Source organism: Eucyclogobius newberryi, unplaced genomic scaffold (assembly GCF_026437365.1).
Source record: "Eucyclogobius newberryi isolate DKJ021-1_F unplaced genomic scaffold, fEucNew1.0.hap1 SCAF_20, whole genome shotgun sequence".
NCBI lineage: Eukaryota > Metazoa > Chordata > Actinopteri > Gobiiformes > Gobiidae > Eucyclogobius > Eucyclogobius newberryi.
In genome coordinates this window covers 19754851-19782490 of record NW_027315835.1, presented here as the reverse complement: position 1 = coordinate 19782490, position 27640 = coordinate 19754851, and the positions used below count along the sequence as shown (strand labels likewise).

The 27640-nt window shown below is 39.5% G+C and overlaps 1 protein-coding gene across 1 annotated transcript; it reads right to left on the bottom strand.

The window, feature by feature from the left end:
* Positions 1-48: 48 nt before the first annotated feature.
* LOC140369048 (cytohesin-3) lies at positions 49-26044 on the bottom strand. The gene is made up of 13 exons (XM_072456269.1): positions 25749-26044; positions 14219-14301; positions 13938-14002; positions 13061-13127; positions 12792-12910; positions 9736-9816; positions 9485-9597; positions 7607-7755; positions 7367-7478; positions 3808-3884; positions 2015-2086; positions 1778-1932; positions 49-451 (listed from the first exon to the last, which is right to left on the bottom strand). The coding sequence occupies exons 1-13, from the start codon at positions 25765-25767 to the stop codon at positions 379-381; spliced, it is 1185 nt and encodes a 394-aa protein (XP_072312370.1). The 5' UTR covers positions 25768-26044; the 3' UTR covers positions 49-378.
* Between the last annotated feature and the right edge of the window lie 1596 nt (positions 26045-27640).

Genomic DNA, 27640 nt, shown 5'->3' with positions numbered 1-27640 from the left:
GGGTAAATCAGACCAGCTGATTCAAACTTCAGGCTTTTGTAGTTCTAATCAATTGATATGGGCAATAGTCAAAAAACGAATTAGATTTGGCGTCATCAGTCTAGTTTTATTGGAAGATGAGAATTCTGGACTCAATTCTCCATCTTCCAATGAAGTTGATACACCTGTGTCCAGCAGGGGGCAGAACGATCACAGCTTCAAATGACGCCAAACTTTACAGTCTTCTGTTTTCTGTCCATTTCTGATTCATTAGAGTTCATTCAAGAACTGAGGTACAAACATCTTCACTCTTGACAAAATATAGTTCCTTCATCATCTCTCCCCAGAACAAGACACAGGGACGCTGGTTGCGGACAAGTTTGGTGGAGGAAAGTGTGATCATTTTTTATTGGCTATCCTTCTTTTTCTGGTGGCGAGCATGTCGTAGAATGGGTCTCTGCTGATGCTGGCTCTGTAGAGAGAGGACAAGAAGAAGAATCACCATTTCGTTTGTTTTTTGTTTTTTACTCTTACCCATACAAAAATAAACAAGAACGTTTTATTAATAATAACAAAATGCAGTCAACAATATATGTGTACTTTATGCGCTGACATTAACTAGAGATCTGATTTTAATATAAAGGATTATGGCTTGTCAAAAAATACCGAGTCCATTCTTTCTGCCCAATCAGGTTAGGTATAATTCTTGATACACATCATTTTAAATTACTTATTTGAAACCTGTGTTGTAGTTACCGGTAATCTATGAGATCTCAGGGGGACTTTCCTGGTTAAATAATGGTCAATAAATAAATACATGTAAAAACTTTTACAAGACCACATGAACATATAAAAAACTACAGTTGTTTCTGGTTTAAACTGACATGTAATTTTGTGGCTCAAAATCATCATTGTAGAGTATCAAGCATTGTCCTCAGTATCAAAACTAAGTTTCAAACTTCATAATATCTAAATAAAATTTTATAGCTTGCAACATATAGCTAATGTACCCATTTAGTAGCAGTCTGGTGATTGGATTGTGTTGACTTTGCATTCAGTTTTGGATGTTTAACCACTCGTCAGTCAGCACTGGCAGCATTTGACTCAAGGCCTTTCTCTGTCTGATCTGCCTGTAGCATCAACACATTTAAAGGAAGAGGCCTACGCACACAACCGCACAGAGAAACCCCTCCTCTGCTTCACACCGGGCTTTAAACTCAGAAACACAATGGGTGTCATGTCAAGGTCAACTGTCTTTCCAAATGAGAGAATTAACCTAGCTTTTCTTCCAAATGGGCTTGCCTTACCTGGACAGTTTCCAATAGTTACAACTAATTGCATTCACTTAGTCAATGCTAAGTCAGTTTTTGGCCCATCAGTGGAACATAGATTTTGTAATACCATTTTGTGATTGATATTGATCTTATTTACCACTCACGGCGAGACGGGGCTGATCCATTACACACCGGGCCCAATTCACAGGCGCGCTCGGTTTGCACATTTGAGTGTAACTGAGAACGTGTAAAAAGCAACCCCACACTCCTAAAAGCGCAAGGAGAAGTAAAATAGCTAATAAAAGTAAGCCCTAACCGTAGGGAAGTGAGATCATCAAGCAAAGTAGAAGTCGCCTCCGAGTGTTATCAGCGCGAGAGTGTGAGAAACAGTCGGTGTCATGGGTACGTGCCACATTCTTGGAGTCAAGGTCAGACGTGAGAAAGTGGCACAGGGGAGCAGAGCGATGTTCGCTTAAGTGCCCTCTTAGTGTAAATGGAGCCGCGCTAAAACGTCTGAGACTCACTTGATAGATTTGATCCACTCCTCCTTCTCCTCCGGCGTGGGCGCTGATATCCTGTACACCACGTGGTTGCCCTCGACAACACGCCCGTCCGCTTCTGTTTTGCAGGCCTTGATCACTTGGCCTTTGTGGTTAGGGTTGTACAGCTCAAAGCAGTTCTGCAAGTCAACGTATGTGGTGTTGAAAATGATAGTATTGCAAGTTTAGTTATATTACTCAAATTTGCATGATTGTTCTTACAGGTTTTCGGGGCTCGTCGACCTCTCTGATGCTGAGGTTTTCCAGAGGTATGATTCCTCGAGGTTCTTTGTCCTGAAAATACAGAAAACGCAAATGAGTCATGAATCATTTTTCATTTTATAGTTTTTGCTATACAGAGAAACTGTTTGATACAATTGCATTGCATTAACAATTGCTTTAACAGAAAATATTCCAGACACACTGGAAATATTCTATATGTTTACTTAATAGGACTATAAACTATCTAAAACTATCTAAAAACGAGAAACAACTAAAAATGGCAATAAGCACAGAAATCAAAGAGCTGCATTCCCAAACACAACAAGATAAATGATGTATTCACTATGGCATTAAAAGGTTAGGCTTTGTGATTATTGACAGATGATACGATTTTAAGACACAAAGTTCTGGACTCAATCCCAACCAATTTCAGTTTAGTCTCACTTATAGATTGACCTCTGCCCTCCATCTAACAATTCAACAATATCAAAGTCTAAAAGATGACCTAAAATGATTGTAAAGTCAGTGTGTGTTGCAAACAGAATGATTTGCACTGATAATGGCCCTTTGTGTCCGTGTGTCAGCGGTGGTCACATCAGAGGCGCAGCCCGAGGGAAGCGTAACTCTACCCTCTCTATCCTGCAGTGTGCGCTCCGCTGTCTGCCCCTTCCAGAGGTGTTGTCCTGCCTGCCATCTTCATCCTAATGAGGAGGCACAACGGGGGGAGGAAATGCCCCAGGATAGCTGCCTGTCTGCCTGCATGGGGGCAAAGGGGGGAGGGGCCCTTGTTGAATTGGGATGCCGCGTGTCGGTTCGGTGAAGGCACTTGGCTTATGGCTTAGTGCCGCCAGATGTGAGCGGCAGATTTTACAGATGTTTCCCATGATGGTGCCGCATGTTAATTGCTCGAGTGAGGTTCATTTGGGTCAAAGGGGCTTTGTCTGGTGAAGAGAGCTGCTGCAGGGAACATCTCTGGTCCCCATTTACACTCTAATCCACGAACAGGGGAGCAACTACTGGCTGTTGGTCTGGAAGTAATGTTAAAAAAAACTGTTTGAAATACTTTATGTGGAACTAGAGATGGCAATAATAATCAAATGTAATATCATCCCAGTGAGTTGCTATTTTGGTGAAACTAACATTGTGATTTAGTGCTGTTCTGTTAAATGCAGCTCTATGCTAAAACACGCTAAAATACTTTTCCCATTCCACTCTTTCCATTTTTTCCACCATGTTTTCTGAATGACAGCTTGATTTAACCACAGTGAAGTGGTTTGAGAAGGGTCAAACATTTAAGGAGAGGCAGAAACTAATCTACTACAGACTGGACTGTTAGTTAGCAACCATATTGTAATCTATATAAATTACATAATAGTTATGATTTGATAAATAATAATACCTGATAACAGCTTTATTTGGTTTAAATCTGCTAGTTATGAGTACATTTTCCCTGTTTTTTCATGAAATGTTACTTATTGGGGTTTCTTCTTTAGAAACGTTAATAAATATTTACCACAGTGATTATCCCACCAAACTAAGTCATAATTAGAAAAACATGAACATGAACCTGTCATATGCACTTTAAAATCAAGACATTGGGCCTTTGTCACAGTGTTACAATAATAAGTGCAAAGAGCAAGTTTAGTTCAAGGTTAAATTTCCTGAGCCACAAATCCCGTATTTTCAATTCAGTAAGAATTCTAAAAATCGTACTTAATTTAAAACAAAAAACCTCAAATAGCAGCAACAGGCACCAGTATTTATATTACAACGCTAATAGGTTTTTTACTTACTGTGGTGTATTCAAAGTAGTAGAGGCAGTTGTCTGTGAGAATAAACCACCTCCTCTTCCACGTTTTGACCCGGCCACCTGCACACACACACACACACACACACACACACACACACGCACACACGCACACACGCACACACGCACGCAGTACATTGAGCTAAACACATTAATGGTACGGCATATTTCAAGTACTTTGGACCTGTAGGAGACCCCAGTTCCCCCGTCCCACGTGCCACATCTGGACCTGATCATCAGCCCAGTGTGATATTAGACCTCAATACCAGCCTCCCTCTCCGGCTGTCCCCTGGGAGCCTGACCCCATCTGGGTAGAGGGGACTGGGTTGGGGGAGACGTACGGTTTGAAAAAACAGAGGAATTGGGTTTATAATTCCAGCACATGTATTAGTATGGTATGGTTCAGTGAAGCAAGACACACTCCGCTGGACTGTCCAATGGGGGAGGGTCGTCTGCCATCTCCTGTTATCTAAGTATTGAACCAAAATGCTAAGAATTTCTATATCTTTTATGAATTTAGATATTGGTTCACATAAAATATCAATTGACGTAGAACTGTGAAGGTTGTAAAGAAATATCAACGAGTGTTGGGGGAAAACCACATTAGAACGCCAATGAGACAACTAAAATAATCAATAGTTCTGTCAGAAGAACTTCAGTCATATTCATTCAAATACATCTATTTACTAGAAATACTATAACTCTTATTAGTCTTTTTGTGAATAATCAAATTGCATCTGTAATGACACATGAAGAATTGTCTCCATGAAATCTTCTTATGACTTCATCAACAGATAAAAGTAGATTATTAGGATTAGTGGGGTGGGTTAATTCAACTGTAAGTGCTTGAATGAACATCCAGTAAGTGTAATCAAATCTTCAAAAGTGCTCATTATGTTCTGGATGAGAGCATGCTGCTGACAGTGCACCAAGCAGAGGCCGTTACTGATGTAATCAATATGTAATGTTTACTTGACCCATATTTTTGTGCTATACCATGCACTGTATGTCTGGCATATTCATTATTTATATGGACACTGGACATTTTCATGTAAAATAATGTTGTCTTTCAGGTCCTAAAGCACAATGGAAATCATTCGAGAAGATAAACCCTCCATAAAGACGCTGGCTCTCACTCCTGCATTTTTCACATGCCAAAGTCCATTTATATATTATGTAAACTCTCATTATACGAGTTATGTCAAAGTGCAAAATATTACACAGCTTAAAGTTTGACACAGCTTAAACATTGTGTAATGTTTCTGGTGGAGAATCTGTCTCATGGACATTGCTTTGCCTGGAATATTCCATAATGATATATATTTGAATTTTTCATACAGATCTATATCAGTCTGGTTGCCACAACTCAAGCATAGCAATATGAAAACATGAAATTGAATACATGCAAAATAGATCAGGTTAATGCCATTGTGTGGAACATCCCAGGCAAAGCAAGAACATCTCCATGGAGACACTAGAAAGGTAGAAAATCCTATCTGTACTGTTCTAATATGCCTGCTTGGTCATTGTTAATACTGCAGTCGTAGCAGAAGCCTTGCTGTTAGCGATGCTGTGTAATGACTTTCCCATCCCCGTATCGATTACCTGACCGGCCAGCTGAGTGCCCAGTACTAATGAATGTAAAAATCTTCCCTTGTTAAGTTGCCTGTACTCAAGCTAGAGTTGCAATTTTTGTTATCATCAAGATTTAGGGCCTCACTTGATCTGGCAAGAAGGATGCGGGAAGGTGAGTGAAAAGCATCAGGAGGTGATCAAATGAAAGAAAGCTATGGGCCCCAGCGATAGCCAGGACGCGGCTACAGTAGGTACAGCCCATTCACATTCGCACAAAGCAGAGTAAAGCCGGGCATTGAGGGGAGCTGGAGTGTGACAGCGTGTCGGGGGCTGTGGCCACAACTGGTCTTTTGATTGGACCCAGCGTGAAGGCGAGCGGACCACCTAAAATCCACAGAGCAACCGCAAAACAGACGATAGAACATAAACAACATACAGTAACCCGAGATGGAACAGCCAAAAATGACCTGACGTTTTAGGATATGGGTTTTCTTGAGGACGTATTTTGCGCTGATTTATGTGCTGGTGCAAATCTCCCGCAAGCACACGCTGTCATTGTATCCTTGGGCAAGACCCGTCACCCCAAAGTCCAGTCGATGTGTGTGGTGAGAAACACGTGTTTAAATGTGTGTTAAAAGCTGGACTTGAAGTTGAGTTTCAAGAAACGTAATGTTGTTTATGCTCTATCTGCTTTAAACTGCAATATGTATAAGTGCGCGCGGATTTGTACACAGCCGTGCCTAGTGATACCTTGCACGGGACGCCTTGTTTAGAGAAACAGAATATCTTGAATATCCAACTCAAAACGACCTTGCGGTAAACTGGCTAGCTGCATGTGGAGGCTGATGATGATATGCTCAGTACAGGAATGTCAGCCAGTGCAATATGAAAGCACTCTGATGCGGAAGAAGCTGCGTTACCTACCTCCTAATAAAGCGAGATATAAGGAGGAACAGCCATCACAGAACAGAACAAAGGGTGACAGTATGAAAAGTTAGACACAGCGCCAGGAACGAAACAAAAAAAAAAACAACACAAACAACAAGCACCAAAATCACATACAACAAATAAAACCAGGTTACACAAATGAAGCGCAGCGAGAAGAAAGAGGCTGTTATTGTGCCACAAGTCTCCTAGCAACCGAATTTGGCAACATTTCTGAGAGCTGGCAATTTTCTGGGTCAAAAATAGACACCACTCAACACATGTATAATTTGATTTAACGCTACAGATGATTATGACTGCTCCAGCTAATGCACATCTGGTGAGACAGAAAATCTCCAGAAAGCATCTATGATAACATTTGGTGATCGCTAATTAGCTATCAGGGGAATGCGGAGTGTTTTAAAAAAGGAAAACCAAATTAGACTGTATTACAGGCTTGTCTTAGGGCTAGTCAGCACTAATGTACACCAGGGATTTTTGACTGTTGGGGGGGTTTAGTTGTAATTATTCTATCACGTCCTACATTTTACTGAATGAAAGCTGCTTTCTACAGCCATTAGAACAATATATATTATGCTTATTATATGCTTATATTATAAGCATCCACATTTTTATTACTGTATAATTTCATTTTTTTTGAGAATTCTTTGTCCCTCCACATAATCATAAATTGATCAGGATTCAGCACAATACGTGACTTTCAATTTGGAATGAATCTCCCCAACAATGACGTTTTTAACATTTTATTTTATATTTTCTGAAGATATTCACTTGTGCTCATAATGTCTGTCTTGTTCAAAAGCCAAAAGTCATAGCCTAATCCAGCTAAGGCAAACTGGGGCCATGTTGGTCATAATTCGTAAGTATTATGGTGTTAATTCCTACTCTACAATAATAACTAATAGAACTTACAAAAATATTTCACTCCATTGAAAAGTCTTACACAAACAAACAGATTGTCTTTTCGCACTGTCAAAAGGAGTTTATCATAAATCAATATAGTAAATGTTACTTGTGTGACATACCTAGCTTCAGGAGCCAGCCCTCTCTGTCGGGGTTAAAAAATGTGTGCGTCAGATCGTTCCCATCATCCTCTGGGATTTTGAACGGCTCGTTTTTGATGCTGTCGTAAAGGTTCTGCACTCGGGGAGAGAGAGACACTATTAATCAACAGGGAGGACAGTGGGGGGAATACATCATTGGTAATGCTGTAGGTGTGACATACAGGCCAGGGAAAACAAACACACAAGCCAATGGGCACTCACCCTGAGCAGCTCCTCCGGCAGGTCTCCCCCTTCGTTGATGCCTCGGTTCATGGAGATAAATCGCTCTACGGGGGGTTTGTCCCGGACATTTGGGTTATGCAGACTGGTGTTCAGCATGATGACGGCAAATGACAGTACGTAGCATGTATCTGAGAAGGAAACACATTATAATTTACAGAAATTGCTGCGGTAAAATGATTGTAATCAAGGGTCAACGGGGACATTCTCCAAGCTAAAACACATCCAATCCAGGCAGTACAAGTAGCAAAGAACAGGGCTCTATAATTTTACTAAATCGACTCTCTGTTCTGAATCGGCTCATTTCTTTCTGAGCTGCTATTGGGACGATCAACAACAAAACAACCAGCCAACACCAGAAAAAACATAAAAATTCCAAAAGCCTCTAACGTGGTTAAAAAACATTACGCTTTTTCTAAATGCTAGAGCTGTTTAATCAGATTCTAAAGATTGCAGTGAAGACTATAGGTTTGTCAATTTGTTGGTTGATCATTGAAGTGTCATTATGGAAGTTAGTTTAAGTCATTTTAAATCTCCTTAAAGCTTTGACTTACATTTGTATCATATTTTTGCTACTCAACACTTGGAAGACAATATAAATCTGTTTATCTTACATTTGACTGAATAAATAGCATTTGTAGTTTTGTTTGTGTTCGTGAAAATGTAAGTGCAAAAACTGGGCATAGCATAGACAGATCATAATGTGCAGTATCATAATTAAACGTATTCATACTCACATAAATATTTAACTTAACTTAGGGAAATCACTGTATAATGTCATCTGGATTGCATGTTTCTATCTACTCCTGTAATTATAATAAAAGCACGACGATGGTGGGTCTGTGACGGTGGGGGTGGGGTGGAACTCTGCGTTGTGTGCTAATGCTAACACACACGGCTCAGTGGCTGCCAGTGAATGAATCATTCATTCTGCTCTGTCTGTCTCGTCTCACTGACACACTTACCACGGGCCGTCCTGCGCCGCCTATTGTCTGCCGCCTAACTTGCACGGGCTATAAAAAGAGACTACGCTGAGGCTGTGGGAGGAACGACGGCGCAGTCAAGAAGTGATGAGCAAATAATGTCCACGGATATGCAGCAATAATTAAAGCCCCTTCGCTATTCTGTGTTTTTTATAGTTGACAGTTATTGCACAGTCTTCCACCCACTTGCCACACAAACCATCAAGTTGACAAAAAAGCAGATTGTGCACAGCGCCCGACAAGACCACAATAAAGCGAGCTTGCATTAAACTCCTCAATAGAAGTTTATATAAGGGAGTGGCGCTTGGATGGTGGCACACAACCAAAATAAAATCAAATCACATAAATGTACACAGCGTCACTGCCAGTCTGCAACTTCTTATACAGGAATCAAACATTGTAGAGGGATGTTTATGTACTCCCCACAATAAAACACAGAAAATAGGCCTTCAAGTGAATTTGTGTGTAACTGTAATTTACATAATTTATACGTTTATATGTATCAAATCGAAAGCCCATTTATCCACTGGCCCATAACACAATCCTACACAGCCCATATAAATAATTGAGATATATTGTCATTGTTTGTCTTGTTCCTCTCTAGTTTGTGTACATCCCATCCTTGTTGAGTCTTTACTAAATAATGTATTTATGTTGTTTGTTGACGGTTCTTAAGTTTCCTATGATCCACTGTAGTGCGTTGTAATCCGGTTAATCCTGGTTGAGACTTAGTTACACTCTACACTAATGGTTTAATGATTGGGGCGCATTAAAACAAGCCATCAGTTTTCCAGTCAGTGAACATATTGACTCAGCCCCGACATAATGGGCCAGCTCATATGAATAACCGATTACTGTTAACTACAGCGTGTCGGACCTGTGGACTGGAAGACCCCGAGGTTACACTGGCAGTAGCGGGAAGCGAATGCCTCCATCATTCGGTCGATCTTCTGGGCCTCTCCGGGAAGACGGAAGCTCCACAGGAACTGTCTAGAAGCGAGAAATAGAAGTGAAACTTTCCTTTGTGCAAAAAGCGGATGCAGATGTTTTTATTTTCATATAAAGGCTTGTTTGCTTGACGTTCCCCATGAAGTCAGACTCTACTGCATTCAACTGTATGGCTCTTACCGTAACGCCTGGACGAGGTTGAGGTCGGCAAATTCGTGCAGCTCAACAAAAGCCTGAAGCACCTTGATGTTGAAGTCATCCCTGTTAAATAAGAAAAGTTAAAATAATTGGTTAATCAAAGATGTCCGTATCTTCTTGCTTATCTAATTTTGGTTCTTTCGAAAATGATGGTTCAGTAGAAATATGTTTATCAGGTTTCCAGGAGATGATGGTGCAAAGTATAACCAAAACTGGAAGTGGTATTGAATCACTTCTCTTTGTTCTTGCACCACTCTTAAAATAACCTGGTTACATTTCATCAATCAAACCTATTATTCTTTGTCGTTTTGACCATTGACAATAAAGCATTTTAGACCAAATCCTCAAACGATAACATTGTGAAACAGGTTTTAAGATGCAGAGGACAACTATGGTTAGTAGCACATGATGGTCCTGGTGGTCTGAAACGTTTCTGCATATTAGCGAACAAATGTAATCCGGATGTGTGGGATCTACTTAATGTTCAATTTGTTTCATTTCAAGTAAAAGTAATTGTTGTTATTCTAGGATAGGGAAGCAATAGCTCATCTAGGAGACACTGAAATGGCAAAATACAAAGAAATATGACTCGAGACTCAGCGTGAATTTGTGGAAAGTGCAGGTTAAAGACCATGTTTCCTTTCATCCCAACTATTCCGCAACTTGAATTCCTCTTCCCCAGCATTCCTCTCATGTTTTTGCTCTTATTCATACCGGACGGACACCGAGGAGAGCAGCCTGGAAGACATTTAAACAGCTGGCCAGCGTTTCTCCACCCAAAGGCCCGAGTGACTGATCAAAACCATCCTGACCAGACCCACGCACGCTTCCACTGACTGTCACATGTTTGGCGTATGCAAAAAAAACTGAAACCTTTTAGTTTTTTGCTGTCAAAACAACTTTTCAATCCTAGAGTTTTGTTTTTTTGTGGAAAGACTTGGAGGAGTCTTAGGAAAAAGTACAAAGTGTGCTTCTTTTTTTTTTTTTTACTACAAACAGAACGCAGACTCTAGTTGCAATAACATTCTTTTGATTATCTGGCCGAACACTGGGGGATTTTCCTCATATTCTTTTGCTTTTTCTTGTCTACAGTATGCAGCTAATTCAACAGCGACGCTCCATTGTGGATTGTATACATTATCAAGGCTGTATACATTATAAAGGCCAATGTTTTTTGTGTTATACGAAAGACTTTGACACAAATTCAAAACCATGCACTAACTCTATTGGTCTAGAAACTATGGGCCTGAGGCTACAGGTATTCAAAAGACAATTGTCATTTTGTTGCAGGATTAGGGGCAAACAGACAACCATTCACAATTATCCATTAGAGGCATTTAAGTCTGACCAATTCAATTACATACATGTTTTAGGTTGGAGGGAGCAAGCTGTGAGCAACTACTAGTTTCCATTTGTGCAATTTAGTCGGCATGTTTCCATTTTATATATTTATAACTTTAAAGGGCATTATTATGTATGAATTTCATCAAATATTAACACATATTTACATATTAACGGTGTCTCTAGATGTAAAGAAACAAAACAAGCTCAAACTATATTTTACTAATAATAATCGTGATGTATTTGTACTGTAGTATATATTTTTTCAAACAAATGCACGGGAGATACACGTACACTTCTCACTTCTGCAGGCTTTGGTGATGTTGTGCTCTTCTGCTTGTATTAAACAGGAAGCGACAAACAGATGTTCCCCATGTGGCCTACGTCTGCTGAGGTAATTTAAGAGTCAAGCACTTTTTTAAACTTCACTATCTCCTCTGAGTGTGCCTGCCTCCTGTTTTCTCTCTCTTCATCTCACTCTCCGCCGGCCACGTAATGATGGGTTCTCTTTTCCTTACATAAGCTCAATTAGTGGTAATTACTTGAAGTGAAGACCGAGCCCGTGTTTAGTGTGATTTCCACAGGGTAGGTGGCCCCTTTGATGATCCTCCGTGAATAAAGCCTATTGCAGAGCATGAGTCCCCGGGGTGCTCCTCCTCCCAACTGTTAGATCCATTCACAGACTTTGGTGCTCTCAGCTTCTGTCTCTCTGATATTATGTTTACAAAGGCAACTTCACTCTTAAATAGGCCAGTAACGCTTGCATCAACTTGATTCATTTTGATTTGAGTACAACAGAGGCATATTGTGAGATGAAAATCGCAAAACGCATTAAGAGCAGTTACCACGGATGCGTTTATTTTTCTAGGATTAAATGGGTTTCGGACCAGGAATAAGTTGGCTTGGTATTTGACCCTTTGACCTTAAGTTTCCCACATATTACACCTGTTTACTATGATGTCCCCATGAAAACAATAAAGTTATGAAGCTTGCTTTCCAATAGAGCTACAAGATTAAGTCACTATTTGAATATTTAACACCATAAAGGCAGCAATTATTTAAGTAATGCAAAGTTATCTACAGACCAAATATCCTGTCTCCATGTTGTGAAACTATATATAAAACCTGCTGATAATGCTGTAGTTTAATGTTCCAACATGCATGTGAATATTGTACAAGTCTAGCAGTCCATATCTTCTCTCAAATGTTAATACCCATTTCAAATATATGCACTGTGAACTGAGCTAATCTAAATACTTCAGAAAAACATTGAAATTGATATTCCTCCCAACAAATCATTCAGCTCAGCTCCAGGTTTCCAGGTTGACAGCAGCTCCCACCAACGCCTTATTTAGTATGCCTACTCATTGTCCAACACTGACAGTTGGACAATAAACCTTTTCATGCAAATTGCTGTGTGCTTCCATTTATTTATTTTCGATTTACCCCTTGCGTCTGTCCCAAGTTCACCTTGTAAATACATTATACTTCCACAAATCACCTTCATATAACAGCAGATTATATGTATAAACTGCTCCTCCCTCTTCCTTATACAGCCTTCTGACCTGAGCCCTCAAAGATTCATGTTCGGAGAAGGTCAGTTGCCCTCTTTATCCCATAAAGCCAGCCCATAATGTTCTTCTCTAATGACTTACCGGGACTAAATCCCTTTTAAGCAAGACTTCTCCTTCTCTTACCTCTCTCCTAAGTAGTCTCCTATGACAGTCTTGTTGAGGCCCTCTCCTTTGTACAGAAACTGGGCGATGTCTTCTGGCGTGTGCTGAAGGAGGTCGTTCTCCAATAAGAACTGGATTCCCTGGAGAGAACAGAGGAGGAGACAGTTAATGGCATGTTCATCTCAATCATGAAAATGGCTATAACAAGGACAGAGGCTTATAGCGAGATTGCTACTGCAGCGTATGTAAAATGTACAAGCTTTTATCAGAGTAATTGTAATTGTCTCTACCTTTTTGGGATCCATGTTGAATTTCTTTCTGCCCATGGCGATTTGTTTGTTTCTCTGTGTGGTTTTGCTAGAACATAGAAAATAGCGATGAGTCAAGGCATTATTAAAACTCGTTCATCATTGTATTAAGTATGTGTTAACAATGTGTTTTTTTCCCCTCATTTTAATGATGGTGTAAATACAAATCGAGAGCACCAAGCTGGTCATTTCCAGTCACATCATATTCATAGTTTTGATATTCGGGTGAATCCAACAATAGAACTAGTCTCGCTGGCAGACTCACTGACTCATCAAACATTGTATATTGAGTGTAAATAGACAAATTCAGTTACAATACATCCATCCATCCATTTTCTACCGCTTGTTCCCTTTCGGGGTCGCGGGTGACTGGAGCCTATCCCAGTGACTTCGGGCCTTAGGCGGGGTACACCCTGGACAGTGGCCAACTTGTCGCAGGAGTTACAATACAGTTTATTTTTATTTGTTTCATTGTGGTAGCGAACATGTTTGTAATTTGTTCGCCAAATTATGTATAAAACATACCAAAAATATCCTTACTAGCAATGTCTGATGTCTCGCTATATAGAACTTTGCTGCCATCATCATAACCACAGATAGTAAATGTAAAATAAGTACAATATTTAAATCTAAATCTTCTAAACTTGAATATAATCTATGGCCTAGACCATTCTAATTTATAATAAAACAACTGCAAAACAAGTACAAGTGTTATCAGACTCTGCATGCATCGTCAGCCCTAATGTTTTACTCCAAATTCAGCAGAAACATCAGCAATAAAGTGCAAGCTACTGATAATAACAAAATAAACATGCTAGTATATTGTTCTTTAAGAAATCGAATATTCTCATTGCCTTACCTCTCTCCCACACATGTAAGCTGCTCGATCTCCGTCATCACTTCAGCGATCTCAAACTTCAGCCTCTGTAAGGTCATAAAAAGCGTTACTCAATTCACTATTTTGTTGTATCTTTGAAAAATGAGCATAGATAAGCGACCTCATATGCACATAACAGCAACAACTGAACGTGCCTTTGAACAGCAGCGCAGAGGAATCGTTTGCATAACTTCCACATGCAAATCGCTACAGCAGTAAAAGGTTTATAGGAAAAATGATAACAAACACTTGCAAAAGCCTACCTCAATATCGTCTAGTAGTTCTCTTTTCCGTCGTCGGATGTTTGATAGCTCATCTCGCTCCTCTAAGGACAAATCTTCAGGAACTGCAATAGACAATAGAAAAAAATCAATTAAAAAAAAAATCGTTATAGTTTACAGAAAAGAAGAGACAAGGATGTAAATCTTCTGTTTGAACAGCGTACTTAGGCTAAGTGCAACTGCTAGTAGTTAGAACCAACGTCTTAATTAACTGGTGAAGTCAAGTAGGAGGTAGAGTATTCCACTTGAAAGTGTTTTGCCCCTTGCCTCCTTCTGCATTAGCCCTAGGGGAAAATCTATTAATAAAACCGATCCTGATTAAGCGTTCCTTCATTAAATGCGCATTTGGTAATTGGACACAGCCTTCAGTCATCTCTGTTTGGAGGAGAAATGTACTGTATGCTGCTTTTCCCAATCTTTTTCACATTTATACTGTTTCCAAAAATGTGCACTATAGGCACAAAAAAATAACAATTCAAAACACAATAATCTACCTTTTCAATAGTCAATAGTTCTTAAAATGGTGCCCGTTTTGTTTCGGGAATTTAATCAATACACAATCACCACATCAAAATATGGATCAAAGACAATGATTTGAACAGTGCCAAAATGAAGTCTAAACCAGGACTCAAAGTGCGCTAAATCAGGACCAAACCAGGACAAGTGGAGACCTAAATGTAAAAAAGTTAGGCATAATTAAAAAGTATAGAAAATATACTAGGAGCAACTATAAAAATAGATACAGTATACTGCTAGTGCTGGGTTAGCTTCTGCCTAGCTTACCGTAGCTAACGGTAAGTTAGTGCTTAGTTCATTTCTACTGGTTAAATCTTTCTCATTTGGGTTGTTTTTTCGTGTTATTATATTATCCTATATTTTTGGAAAGAAGCAGTGTCTACAATTATCTTACGCCCTGAAGAGAGATAAAATCATTGGATTGCTTGGAAAGAGGGACATCTATGGTAAGGAAATGAAATTAGCAAAGCAGCATGTAGTGGAGACGGAAGAGGACTATTGAGCAATGTGCTCAACAACAACTAAAAACTCGTGGTGAATTCATTAATTATGAACACATGATGGTGCAAAGTCACTTTTGCCATTGTAGAACAAATTTGATGTTTTAGATTTGATGTACCATTTAATTTATTGTTTGCTTTGACGGATACAGTGTCTAACAAAAGGCGCACACCATTTTAACAAACGACCAATACAAAGGTTCAAATGTCAAAAGTGCGTAGACCCATCCTAATTTGCGTAGCACCATAAACATTTTTATTGAGTCTTCATTGACAAAGCTATTGATTTTCTGTTCAGACTTTTAACCTTTAGTGACCTTTTTGTCTTTCACGTTTTACATGTAGCCACATTTACAATAGCTCTGTACAAATATGGACAATATAGCCTGATATGTCATGGGTTTTAGCTGCTCTGGATACTTTCATAACGTCATGATTATAATGCTGTTAGCCCGAGGCAGTGCATTAGCTAATGGAGTGACTGGATGATCACAATCTAGATTCATTATAAAGATGATGATGTGCCCTTAGTAGAATCCTATCACTGCTAATGGTTGGGTTTTGCAATTATCCACAAATGAAGGCTTCTTCTGTCAAATCTAATACCACATAAAAGGTGCATATTGTGTTTAGTGAGAAATCTTAGAGGTGGTCCCCCAATGACATTATTAATAATCACCAGTGTCCTTCTGTGACAGGCAGTGTTTCCCATTAACAGAGGAGACAATGCTGGCCCCATTGTCTAACTTTTGTCCCCATAATCCAAAAAACAACTAAACATTAATTGGTAATACAAATTACACTTTATGGTTGTGGTATTTCCATGAACATTTAGTGACAATGTATTCTGTAATCACTGTTTTTTTTTATTATGAGAGGCAATAAGTGACATATTCCATAAATTACATTAAATAAAATGGATCACTTGTGCCAATATGTGGGAAACATGACGATGGTTCTGTTATAAAATATGCAGTAACACCTTCAAGAAAATATTAACAGTGTTAATAATAGGTGGCTGATAAATGTCATTTTGTGTCATCTCACAGGTTTAGGAAGGGCCTCAGAGGCATCACACATACAAAAGCAACCGGTTAAGGTGATGTCATTTTGTACAACAATATAGAAGTGGAAATTATTGACAGCAAAGATTAAATTTAAGCTTTAAAACTTTTATTCCCAAAAATAGAAATCCTAATAAATCCAAAGTAGGTTATCTCTGTGATCTATATAAAGCTGCTCCAGTTGATCGGGTGCAAACGGTTTATAGGACTTGGGAGTAAAAACGCACTAGTCCTTTGCCCCTTGAAAATACATCCCTCAAAATCTAGTTTAAGTCAAATCCCTTACTGCACCCTCCTCGCACCCAAAACCAACAACCGTCCCTGGGCCACCCACTGCAAAACGGCTTTAACTGCGCTACGGCTAATGCTGCCACACTTTACAGGCTACGGACACACAACGGGCCCAAGAAAGCCTCCATTTTATAACTCTGTTTACTTTGCATACATGTTAAAGTAAGAAAAAGTGATTCAAATACTTCCCAAAGGCAGCATTCATACAGAAAAACATACAGCGAGGTACCTTAGGCTGTAGGTGGTGGAAAATCTCATGCTCACTTAAGACCGTCGGGGCTCCAGGTTTTAACCAACTTGACTGTACATGTGTTACTAAGGATTTGTGCAATACAGACTTAAATCACTGTACTGTCTTTTTAAAGTGGACAAGCTTAAAAACACATAACCCCTTTACCCCGGGTGGCCCCCATGCTGTGACACATGCACTGTAAGAAAGCTAAAACAGAGGAAAAGTTTACTTAATCTACAAAGCCGCCCGCCGTTCTCAATCCTGATGGTATTAGTTGCGGGTTGGACATGGACAAGCTCAAAAATCCTTCAGCTCGTAAAGGATAAAACGCTGTATACTAATGGAGATGTTGACTGACTACTGATATAAATAGGCCTAAATCATGTGGGCGAGAGGGGACATTTTCTAATCAATGGGTCACTTAACAAAATTGTCTATTGTTCTTAAGAGGACTATTGACTGTGTCCATCTTAATCATGTTTACTACTGTGATCCGCTTGTGTGTTTTGAATTGAATCAGTAAAAGCATGTGGTTTGGAGGACAACTAGCCTGTCTTGTTTAAATGCAAAAACATTAAAACTAATCAAAATTGGGATCAACATGAGAAACACTGGCACTGTTTTGATCCTATGCCTGAGCACATATGCAACTAATCTCTACCATTACATACAGCAAGTGATTTTAACATCTGCCCTGGCATCTGTAAATGGAAATCCCACCGATTAGCAGATATAACAGACTTAACCTAAAGTATGAAAGAGATTGAGCTCAAACTAACCCACATGTTAGCGCACTGCAAAGCTGCGAGTGCATTATTAGACTAAATTATTTAAGTCACAAACTGGCTGAAACAAGTACAGCAAGTGTAAGTGGTGCATGTCTAAACATCCATATGACAGTGAAATGGTTCATTACTCAGAGCACTGAAGCCTGTGCTCAGTAATTATTCAGTTGTAGCCCCTTTGCGGGAGAGGAAAGATTTGGGGTTGTAGAACCAGCTCGTCAGTAGGAAATCTGGATTTTAGGGGACGCTGATTGCTGTGTTAAGCTGCAGTTTTCGGGTATACAACCTCCTGCTGTGGTGCATTTGTGGAGCTCCGAGTGTGCAAAGGGGGTGGTCTCTGTGTACAGTGTCCTCTTATCACAAATCTGTTGGGCATCACATCTACTATTTCAATAGTTGATTCGATGGAGGATTGGACGTCCTGTGCGGCCATATGCCAGCGGCCAAACGCAGGGTAATCTGTGATGTGATCGGACTGAGCAGGAATCACAGGGAAATTGTTTCTTCTGGCGCAAAGGCAGGATGAGGGGCTTTTCAGGGGATGAGAAGAGTCTTGCATGAAGATGTTTTAAAGCAAACCGACCGTGCTCTCTCACAGCATAAAAGTGATGAGTTCATGCTATAGGGTGGCATTTTTAGTCTACGTTTGTATAAATCTTTTTAAATGTTTATATCAATATGTAAAAATCTACTTTAGGATTATGCTTGCAGTGCACATTTTAAACTCAACTAGTATCAATATTTGAAAGTATGCCAAAATTAGATGGCAGATAATTGAAATATACTGAAGGTAGGCAAAATTTGACATCGAGTAAAGTGTTTTTTTTTTTTATATAAAAAAGCTGCAGCAAAAAGATAAAATAAAAGGAAACTTTCATGGTATAAAGTGTTATTTCATGTTTGTCTAATACTTCAACCTCAACTTAACACATTTTAACCCATTTCTGGATTGACACAATTACTCCAATACTCCAAATAAATATCAAGATAATATTTTTTGCCAATATCGCCCCCCTAATCTGAATTGCTAAATTCATACCAGCGTCACATAGATTTAAGCATGTTTGTAATGTAATTGTAAATATTTTCAAGCTTGTTTTATACAGCTAGATTGCAATTGCTATAATTCTCTTTCATTCATTATGGCCAATTTAGATACAATTTAGAACACATTTACATATACTGATAATACATCTCAAAGCTTTGTGTGTTTTGATTTCCTCTTATGTTGACATGGGATGGCCTATATGTTTTGACTGTGATCAAAGTTAACACTCTGAATCCCAGCTTTATTAACACGGTTCCCAGGTGCACTGGATGGAAGTCTATAAAATAATATTACAGGTGACATTGTTGAAGCATTATTTCCTGTCAGGGACGTTGGAAGCATCCTGCAGGCTTCATCTTGATTGACAGACACACGGATGAATGTAATACTGTGTACCCTCGATATTCTCTGATACCGACACAGCCACCGCTATGAGGACAAATATTGCCGCTTGGGAGCAATTTTCCACCCTGGTACTGGTGCTGGTACACAAACAACACAAATGAGGAACTTGGAGAAGCTGACAGTCTGCAGACGTCAGCAGGGAAATGATATAAAGGACTGGGGGACAAAATCAGAGGCAGTTACTTCAAGTGTGTGTGTGGACAGGAAGATTTGCTGTCAGGATCCTACAGTGTAGTGTGCCGGCAAAAGATAAGGTTTTGCCAGAACAACCCTTGTGCAGAAACCAAGAAACCACCATATATACATATATACTGTGAGGATTGCGCTTCTTTTCATAGCACGTTAATTAACTAACTTGGTAACTTGAGTTCTATTCAAAACGAATAGGAAAAACGGGCAAAGCTGGAAATGAAACAAAACGTACACATTTTAGGTGAGAACAAGATGGAAGCCAGAGAATTGTCCAAGTCCATTCAAGCAGATGCCAATACACACAACCCAGCTACCTCACTGCTTCTATAAACACCATATTTCCTGTCTGTTTCAAGCTCCTTGCTTTTCCAGGTGTGCAGTACCAAGCACACTTCTGGTCTTAATAGCCTTCCTGATTCCTCCCAAACTGCCTCTGATTTCATTTGCCGTCCTGTTAGTCCCCCATCTGCTCTGTGTCCCACGTTTTAAGAGACTCCCTTCTCGACAGCTTCAGGCAATAATTCCAGGCAACAAACGCTAACTCCATTTGCAACAGACAGTGCCTTTCCCACAGATGCACCCAAGCTCAGAGCCATGGGGATGAGACCATGCCGGTAAAACTCCCCAGAATGTCTCCTAATCAGATCCATATGTCGGCTAGTTGTCTTCTTAACGCAGAGTTCTAATCCTAGCATGATGATGAGTCAACATTGTCTTTTTGAATAACACACTACATGTTTAATCCTCTAATGTTGTACCGCAAACACATAATCTTGGCAGGAAAAATGGATTCCCGTGCATGTTCCAAATCTCTTCTTAAGCCCCGCACAAGCAACCAGCAGGGTCAACTGGGTAAATTTTAACACAAATTCTGGCAATCTGTGTGGAAGCAGTAGGTGTTTTGGCTAAAGCAGTGACTACAAGCTTGAACAAACGAAAGCCAGGTGTCGGAATATAAATGAGAAGTCAAATGCAGAGTAGCACATGGTATAAGAGGTGTTTGAGGTCTAAACGCCAGTATTCTCTTGCAAGTTTATAGAGAATTTAAAGGATCAAACCAGGACCGAACCAAAAGTAATCAAAGAGGATTCAAACCAGGTCTTAAACCAAAGTGCATATGAGATGACACTTCACTAAAACATATTTAAAGATGCTGTACCTGATTTTTTGCTTTGTGGAGAAAAACAACGCTTTATAATTAGACGCAAACATCACACAGCGTTTTCCTTTTCCCCTTAAGAGCTGTTTTACAATAAATCTGTACTGTTTGGGGCGAAAAATGATAACATTAAAGAAATCATGTCCAGTCCCTTTGACATAATTATGTTTAGGATGTTGCTAAAAATCTTGACAAGTCTGCCCTTTAGTTTGAAAAGTTTATTGCCCAATTATTTACTTCCTGGTTTGACATGGGCTTATCATTACAGAGAGTGTCATGCTAAGGCCAAATGGGGTTAACAGTCAAAGGTTAGCAGCCGTGGGGCACAGGAGCAATAAAAATGTGGCTTTGTTACTGAATGAGCATTTTATTGTTTTCTGGTCAGGTTTCAACCTTTAAAATAGGACCAGTGAAGATATAAGACCTAGGAGATTGGATATGTTACTGCTAATTTGGTAAATATTTTCTAGCATATGGCATGTAATCTAATTTGTGAAATATACAGTATTCTGTTTGTCATTTGTCGCCATGCTGTCAGACCTATTCATAAGATAAGATAAGATAAGATAAGATAAGATATTCCTTTATTGTCCCACATGGGGAAATTTCATTGATGCAACACAGGTAGATACAGAGGTAGATACAGAAGAACAGATCACTTATAGGAAGTTTGAAAAAACACTTTCAGTAGAAGATCTCCTATAAACAAAAACTCCCATAGACAAAACCTCCCATTTCCCAACAAGGGATGGAGGGGGAAAAATAATAAAGATAAAAATAAATAAATAAATACATAAATACCATTGCATGTGATCACGACAGTAATTGCACATGAATATAGTTCACGACGGCTCATGGATTGCAGATGAATTTCACAGTAATTGCACATGAATCACGACAGTAATTGCACATGAATATGAGAGTATTGCGAGTGTTCAGGACTAACAGTGTTTGTTATAAAGTCTGACAGCAGCAGGAAGGAAAGACCTGCGAAACCTTTCCTTCACACAGCGAGGGTGGATCAGTCTCCTGCAGGGGGTGAGACTCATGGTCAAGCATAGATGTGAATCTACCCAGGACCCTTCTGTTCACATATGATGTGACAAAGCTATATAGCCAGCGCCTCCAATCAATAGACCAATATTGGCAATTTAACTGAGCCAGTGTTTCCATTCTGATATGCACATTATGAAGCTAAATCCAAATCTATATATTTTAACATTGCAGACTGTAGGCTTGAGAAAGAGATGTGTGAGCTCAGTGTGTCGAGTCATTTAGCACCAGCCACTTAACTCAGCCTCCCAGCTCGCCCCCAGTGACTGTCTGATGTCCACCCACGCACCCATCCTGCCGCCACAACAAAGAGCGTATTCTAATCACTCTAAACTTCCTCCTCTACCCAACTAATCCCTTTCACGTTTACTGCGGTAAAGGCCAGGAAAGAAATTACACAGAACGCCTTCAGCTTTTCCAAATCGCCACCTCAGCTCGTGTTTCATGCCTGCCAGTGAGAAAGGTAATATCAAATAATTACACAACAATTAGATGTCTATAAGGTCGGCGGAGGGTAATTATAGGTAAATGGCTTTGGATGTGAGGCGGATATATAGGTACAAGCAGTATTCAAGTGGCACAATGAATAAAGTCGGATCGAAAATGCTTGATTGCAAAGAAGAATGGAAGGAAACAGATTTGGCATTTCCCATAGTCACACCAAAACTCAAGTGTGAATCGACACAGAGTGAGAGAGGTTATAGACATTATAGACACAGGAAACATTTAGCTATGACTTAATGAAGAGGCTGTACAAATGGCAGCTGATAAGGGACTAACCCTTCCACTTTCTCTTGCAACGGAACCAAATCTGAACCTGACCACTGTCTCACAGCACACCTACGCCATGCCAGTGTAGGAGCTATTTTCATCTTAATCATATTCACGGAAGGGGGCAGTAAGGGGACATTTTGTGACATGTTTAAAAAGTGTATGGCTAACATTTATTGACCTAATTTTGTTGGGTAACACGCTTGGAAAATCACATATGTAGTGAAGCAGCATGACTTTCAACAGACTTTTTAAAGGTGCCCTCTTGCCACCAGGTGAAGTTAAAGGTCAGTGGTTTCATTTATGCACCTAAATAAAAATACAAAATCAAACCAAAAAATTACCTGCCTGACTTTCTACGTTAAGTTTGTGATGTATAAAAAGACATGGAACTTGACGAGAAAATGAGCGCTGAACTTTGCACGTATGGGCTTTCAGAGATGAGGAAAAAGGCGATCTGTATTTTAGGAGGTTTGGGAAAGTTTGTGTTTTGTCCGTACGTACATTTTTAGTAAGAAATCTATGTAGAGTTTTAAAAATGAGACCCCAGATCTGTGGAAAGGTGAGCCCGCTCACAGTAGAATTCATGTAAAAGTATATTTTACCAATTAAAACACTTGTAACTAAATAAATGCAAGCTTATAACACAAATGAAAATAATGATGTATTTGATTTTATGGACACTTTATGGACACTTAAGACGCTTAAGATAGAAACGTTTAATGCCATATAGCATTACACACTTTCATAGAAACAAGCAAGTGGCATAAACTCTTCCATAACAGTTACGTGGTGAAACTTTAGTAAATTTTAGAAGACTTTTTATTGTCTTGCTTGATTAATGTAAACACGACAGTAGTTATTACAATAAGATAATGGAAGAATATATATACAATATGGCAACAAACCTAAATTAGACAGACATGCTGTTCTTGCATCTGATTGGATAATAGTTTGTATTTCTGTCATCACATTTTCTTTTTAAACAAGACCTTGCATGCACAACTCGGTACACATACATTAACTAATTCCGTCACACAGAACACAAGAAAGCCCAGCACTTTGTGGCCGCCATCCAGACGTCCAATGAAGCGATCACTGCTGCTGTGTTTTTTCCACTTCTTCGTCCAGCTATAGAAAGATGCTAAAAATAGGCATGACTAATGAAAACACTTGGCTTTTTACCCTGTTGCTTATTTTCTGCCGCACTCCGAGGTCGAGCCTTGCCTGTTCCGTGGCATGTAAACTGTACCGGGACGCGCCAACTCTGATTAGGTGACGCCGCAAACACAATTTAATGAATGCCATACCAGAGCAGTGCGACAGACAGAGAAGTTACAGCTGAATTCAGACGTGTAGAGCCCTACGCGAGGAATGTTATTCTCGGACATATGCGCTTTTCCGCCAGTCAGCAGCATACTGAGTTTTAGTGGGTTTGACATGGGAATATTTTTACATACGTATACTCAATTCACACTCACTTGGCTGTTAAATTTAGACTGGAGTTTGCAAATTTCGGGCAATATGTCAGCTAGAATTTACAGAGGTTTTTATTTCGATCATAACAAAAGAGTTATGACAGAATAAGATAAGATAAGATAATCCTTTATTGTCCCACATGGGGAAATTCCATTGATGCAACGCAGGTAGATACAGAGATAGATAAGGAACCCATGATAGGAGAAAAATGTGATCTTTGATTGCAACTGTCTTGACTTTGGCAATAATACTATTTTACAGACAGTTTGATACAGTTCTAGCCAATTTAAATCCATTTGATTACAAAAAAGACAAAGGATTTACAAGCCTAATAATGACTTTTTGATGACACAACAAACTCTATGGAGACAAGCAGGTGACGCGGTATGACAGGTAAGATCTTTGGAGAGGTGAACCCGCTCACAGTAAGAAAGCATGTTTTTCAAGATCTTCTTAACAATTAAAACACCTACTCATTGACATGAGTACTAAAATCTTCATTGTTCTACTTTACGCACTGACACACAACTAATTCCAATGTGCTCTCAATGTGCACTGAGCCAGGCATATATATACACGACATAATAATACATTTTCTACATGCATGAAGATATTACATGCATTCGGAGCCCACTGAGGCACTCTAAAGTTACAATGCACATCTCGTCTCGAAATGCGATGAAAAGCAATGAGGAGAATGATCGCTTTAACCAGGTTAAATCTGCTCCTCCGGGTTGTGACTCTGACTACAGCTGCTGTATGTGACTGATTTTAACTGCCTGTGTGGATATGTGCCTGCCTATCGAGGTGTGCTCGTGTCAAGTATGTTAAGTGAGGTGTTATTTGCGTGTCACCAAGCAATCGGCGTGCACGATTGTATGCACATTTACGGTAAGTTATTTTAATTTGTCACACCGTTATAAAAGCACTCGAGTACAGATATGCTGATATAGCTCTCTCATCTGTGCTCTCTTTGATATCCTGTCACATGACCCACAGTGACCGGCAGGGTCCTGTCACTGGCGCTACCTCAGTCCAATGAGGCAGGAATCTGAAAATATATATCGTGGTTACACTATATCGGTGATTGCAAAAAGTGAAACCGATATATACAATGACAAAGACAATGACATAGAAAACACCCAATTTGACTTCCGCAGAAAATATGACGGCATAACCACAACACTACCACAAGTAAAAGGTTAGTGGGCTAAAAAAATATAACCACTAAAATGTTAAGGAAAATGAAGTGTTATTTATGCAAAGACTCTAAGCTCTAAGGAAGTTAGAAGAGGAACTTGAGGTGAGCGTCTTCTTGGCTTCACTGATCCACCACAGTTTAACCGACAAACAGTTATCAGATACTGGCCACTTGTTGTTTACACTATAGCCTGGCTTCAAGGCTTAAGGGTAGTTTGCATTATCATTCTTTAGGCTTAAAGCAAATACGTTTCACCACCATAAATGGCAGATAAGGCACTCTGCAGCTGGCATGGATTCTTTAATCCCACATGTAGCTGCAAACAACAAAATGCATATTACCAGTAAATTGATCTAAACAATTTAGATTTTTGGATTCTACTGGGTTCCTTGTCCTGTTGCACCCAATCAGATGTGGTAATGTACAATATATAAGATAAGATAAGATATGGAGTGTAGATGTTACTTGTCTCAAAAAAATGGCCTCTAGTTATCTTATCCAGCCTTCAAACAGCTCAGAGAGACCAGACACCAACTTTGGAGTCAGGCAGCCTGGCAATAAATGGGAGATAAGAAGTACCAATGAAACGTTAGAAATGAGAAGCATGCATACAATGGTTTACAGTCTGTCTTCTGGAGAATTTGACCATAACAGCTGGGTTTGCTTTTTCATGAGAGGTGTGTGAAAGCCTGAAGACACTGATACCTCCAGTTTCTGACTCACACATCCAATTCGCTTCCTCCACCCATCCTCCTGCTCAGTGCCATGCAGATCTCACAAGTACCAAACAGGAGGTGAGACGCAAAACAGCCTTACCGTGATTGTCTTCGTCCATCTCGGCCAAGGCAGTGACAGGAAAATCCCAGCAGAAGATGTATCCGTTCAAAAACCACGCGTGTTTGGATGATTTTCCTCCCTTCTATCCCGGTGTGGCAGCTTTGACAGGCTGTGCTCAAGTGGACCGGTGGGCGGATGTCAACGTCAGGGAATTTTAAATCAAATCAAATGTCTCAAATGAGTTATTGAGCTGGAAATGTGTCTGGGGTGAGTGTGGGATAAGATCTTGTTCTCTCCGTGCGCCTCTGCTCCATCCTTCGCCGCTCCGTCTGCATTCAACACTCGCTACGCTGCAAACGAGCGGACGTCACCAGGCCCCGCCCACAACACAACATCCCCCACAACACCTACACAGAGGCGCGTGCGCGCACTGGCCGGGAGCGCGCGCGCGGGGCTAATGACCATTAAGTGTTGTCAAGGAAACCAATTGACGTTTTACTCAACAGCCGAATAAAAAAAGATGTGTGCAAACATATACCTCAAAACCAAGCTCAAAATGTAAATTCAATTGCAAGTTTAAAAATAATAAGCAATAGGCCTTGTATTGAATCTTGAGTTGAGTCAAGTAGCCAGGGTGTGAAACTTCTGAAAGCGGAAGTGCTTTTGCGGCTTTTGAAGACGACAAGATAAACAACACAGACATTAGGCTAGCTAGATATTTTCTGAAGATAATAAACAGAATATTTGTATCATTCATTAACTGCCTAATATTAACAATAAAAAGTATTACAGGCCTAATTTATTTTCTAGATATTTACTTATTTTCTTATTTTCTTTTTTCTTTATTCTTTATTTAGTTAATTTTATTGTATTTCTGTTTCTGTAATTTCTTTGTGATTTTAATGCATTTTTCCTGCTGTGTGAAGCACTTTGAATTGCCTTGTGTATGAAATGTGCTCTACAAATAAACTTGCCTTGCCTTCTTTTTTTTTCTTTTTAAAACGACCAGAGAGTTTAAATAAAAAATAATAACACAAGCAGACATCAACTAAGCAGAAATATTTCCAAATTCATGTTTTGTTTTTTACATTGGTCTGATGTCAGTCCAGTCCTTGATCACTGGTGCAGTTTGTTGATTGTGTCCATGGGGGTTTTGAGGCCCAGATGCAAAGTTCTAGAATTTACAGGGACTGCAATGTCAAAAACAATAAGACTTTCAATGCCAAGGCATATAGCAGATGTTTACTTTTTTTTCATCTTCTCGACATATAATACTGAACAAAATAAAAACAAACAGAACAAGATACAGAGAGTGAAAAGACATAAAGAAAAACAGTAGTTTGTATAATGTCAGTTTAGCATATGATATATCCCCTTTTGTGCCTGTACCATTGTCTGCAAAATGTGTCTGTTTTAAAAAAGTTTGCATTTGACACTTAAAATTATTATCAAACTTAATTTGAGTATTTGACAAACACAGTCGATGAACAGACAATTTTTATTGTTTACGGGAACAGTTGCTATACAATTAACAGCATTCCCCAGCCATTTCAAGTCAAACGTTTGTCCCTTTAATCTCAATAGACCTGTATTTGTATTTTAGCACAGAATTGTACATTTAACTTTTAATGACATTTAAAAAAAAAAAAAAAGAATTGTGTCAACTGATCAAACGTAAGAGTGAATACGTTTCGCCACTTACAGTAGCTTCCTCAGTTACCTATTGTGCGTAACTGCCCCTTTTCATCACTTTGACACGCATCTTTCTCAACTACCTCATATCCGTTACTATGATGATAATGAAATGACGCTGTCTTCGAGAATTGCTCCTCAAATAAATAAACCATTGGATTGTTCCTGTCTTGTCCCTGCCCTGTGTGACTCATGCTTGTGTTTGACGGGAATGAACAGGCCACTGCAGGGTCCAGCGT

Coding starts and splice junctions, on each gene's coding strand:
- LOC140369048 (XM_072456269.1), bottom strand. Junction 7,756..9,484: donor CGGGGTCTTCCAGTCCACAG/GTCCGACACGCT, acceptor TTTCCTTCTCAG/ATACATGCTACGTACTGTCA. Junction 1,933..2,014: donor TCGACGAGCCCCGAAAACCT/GTAAGAACAATC, acceptor GTTGACTTGCAG/AACTGCTTTGAGCTGTACAA.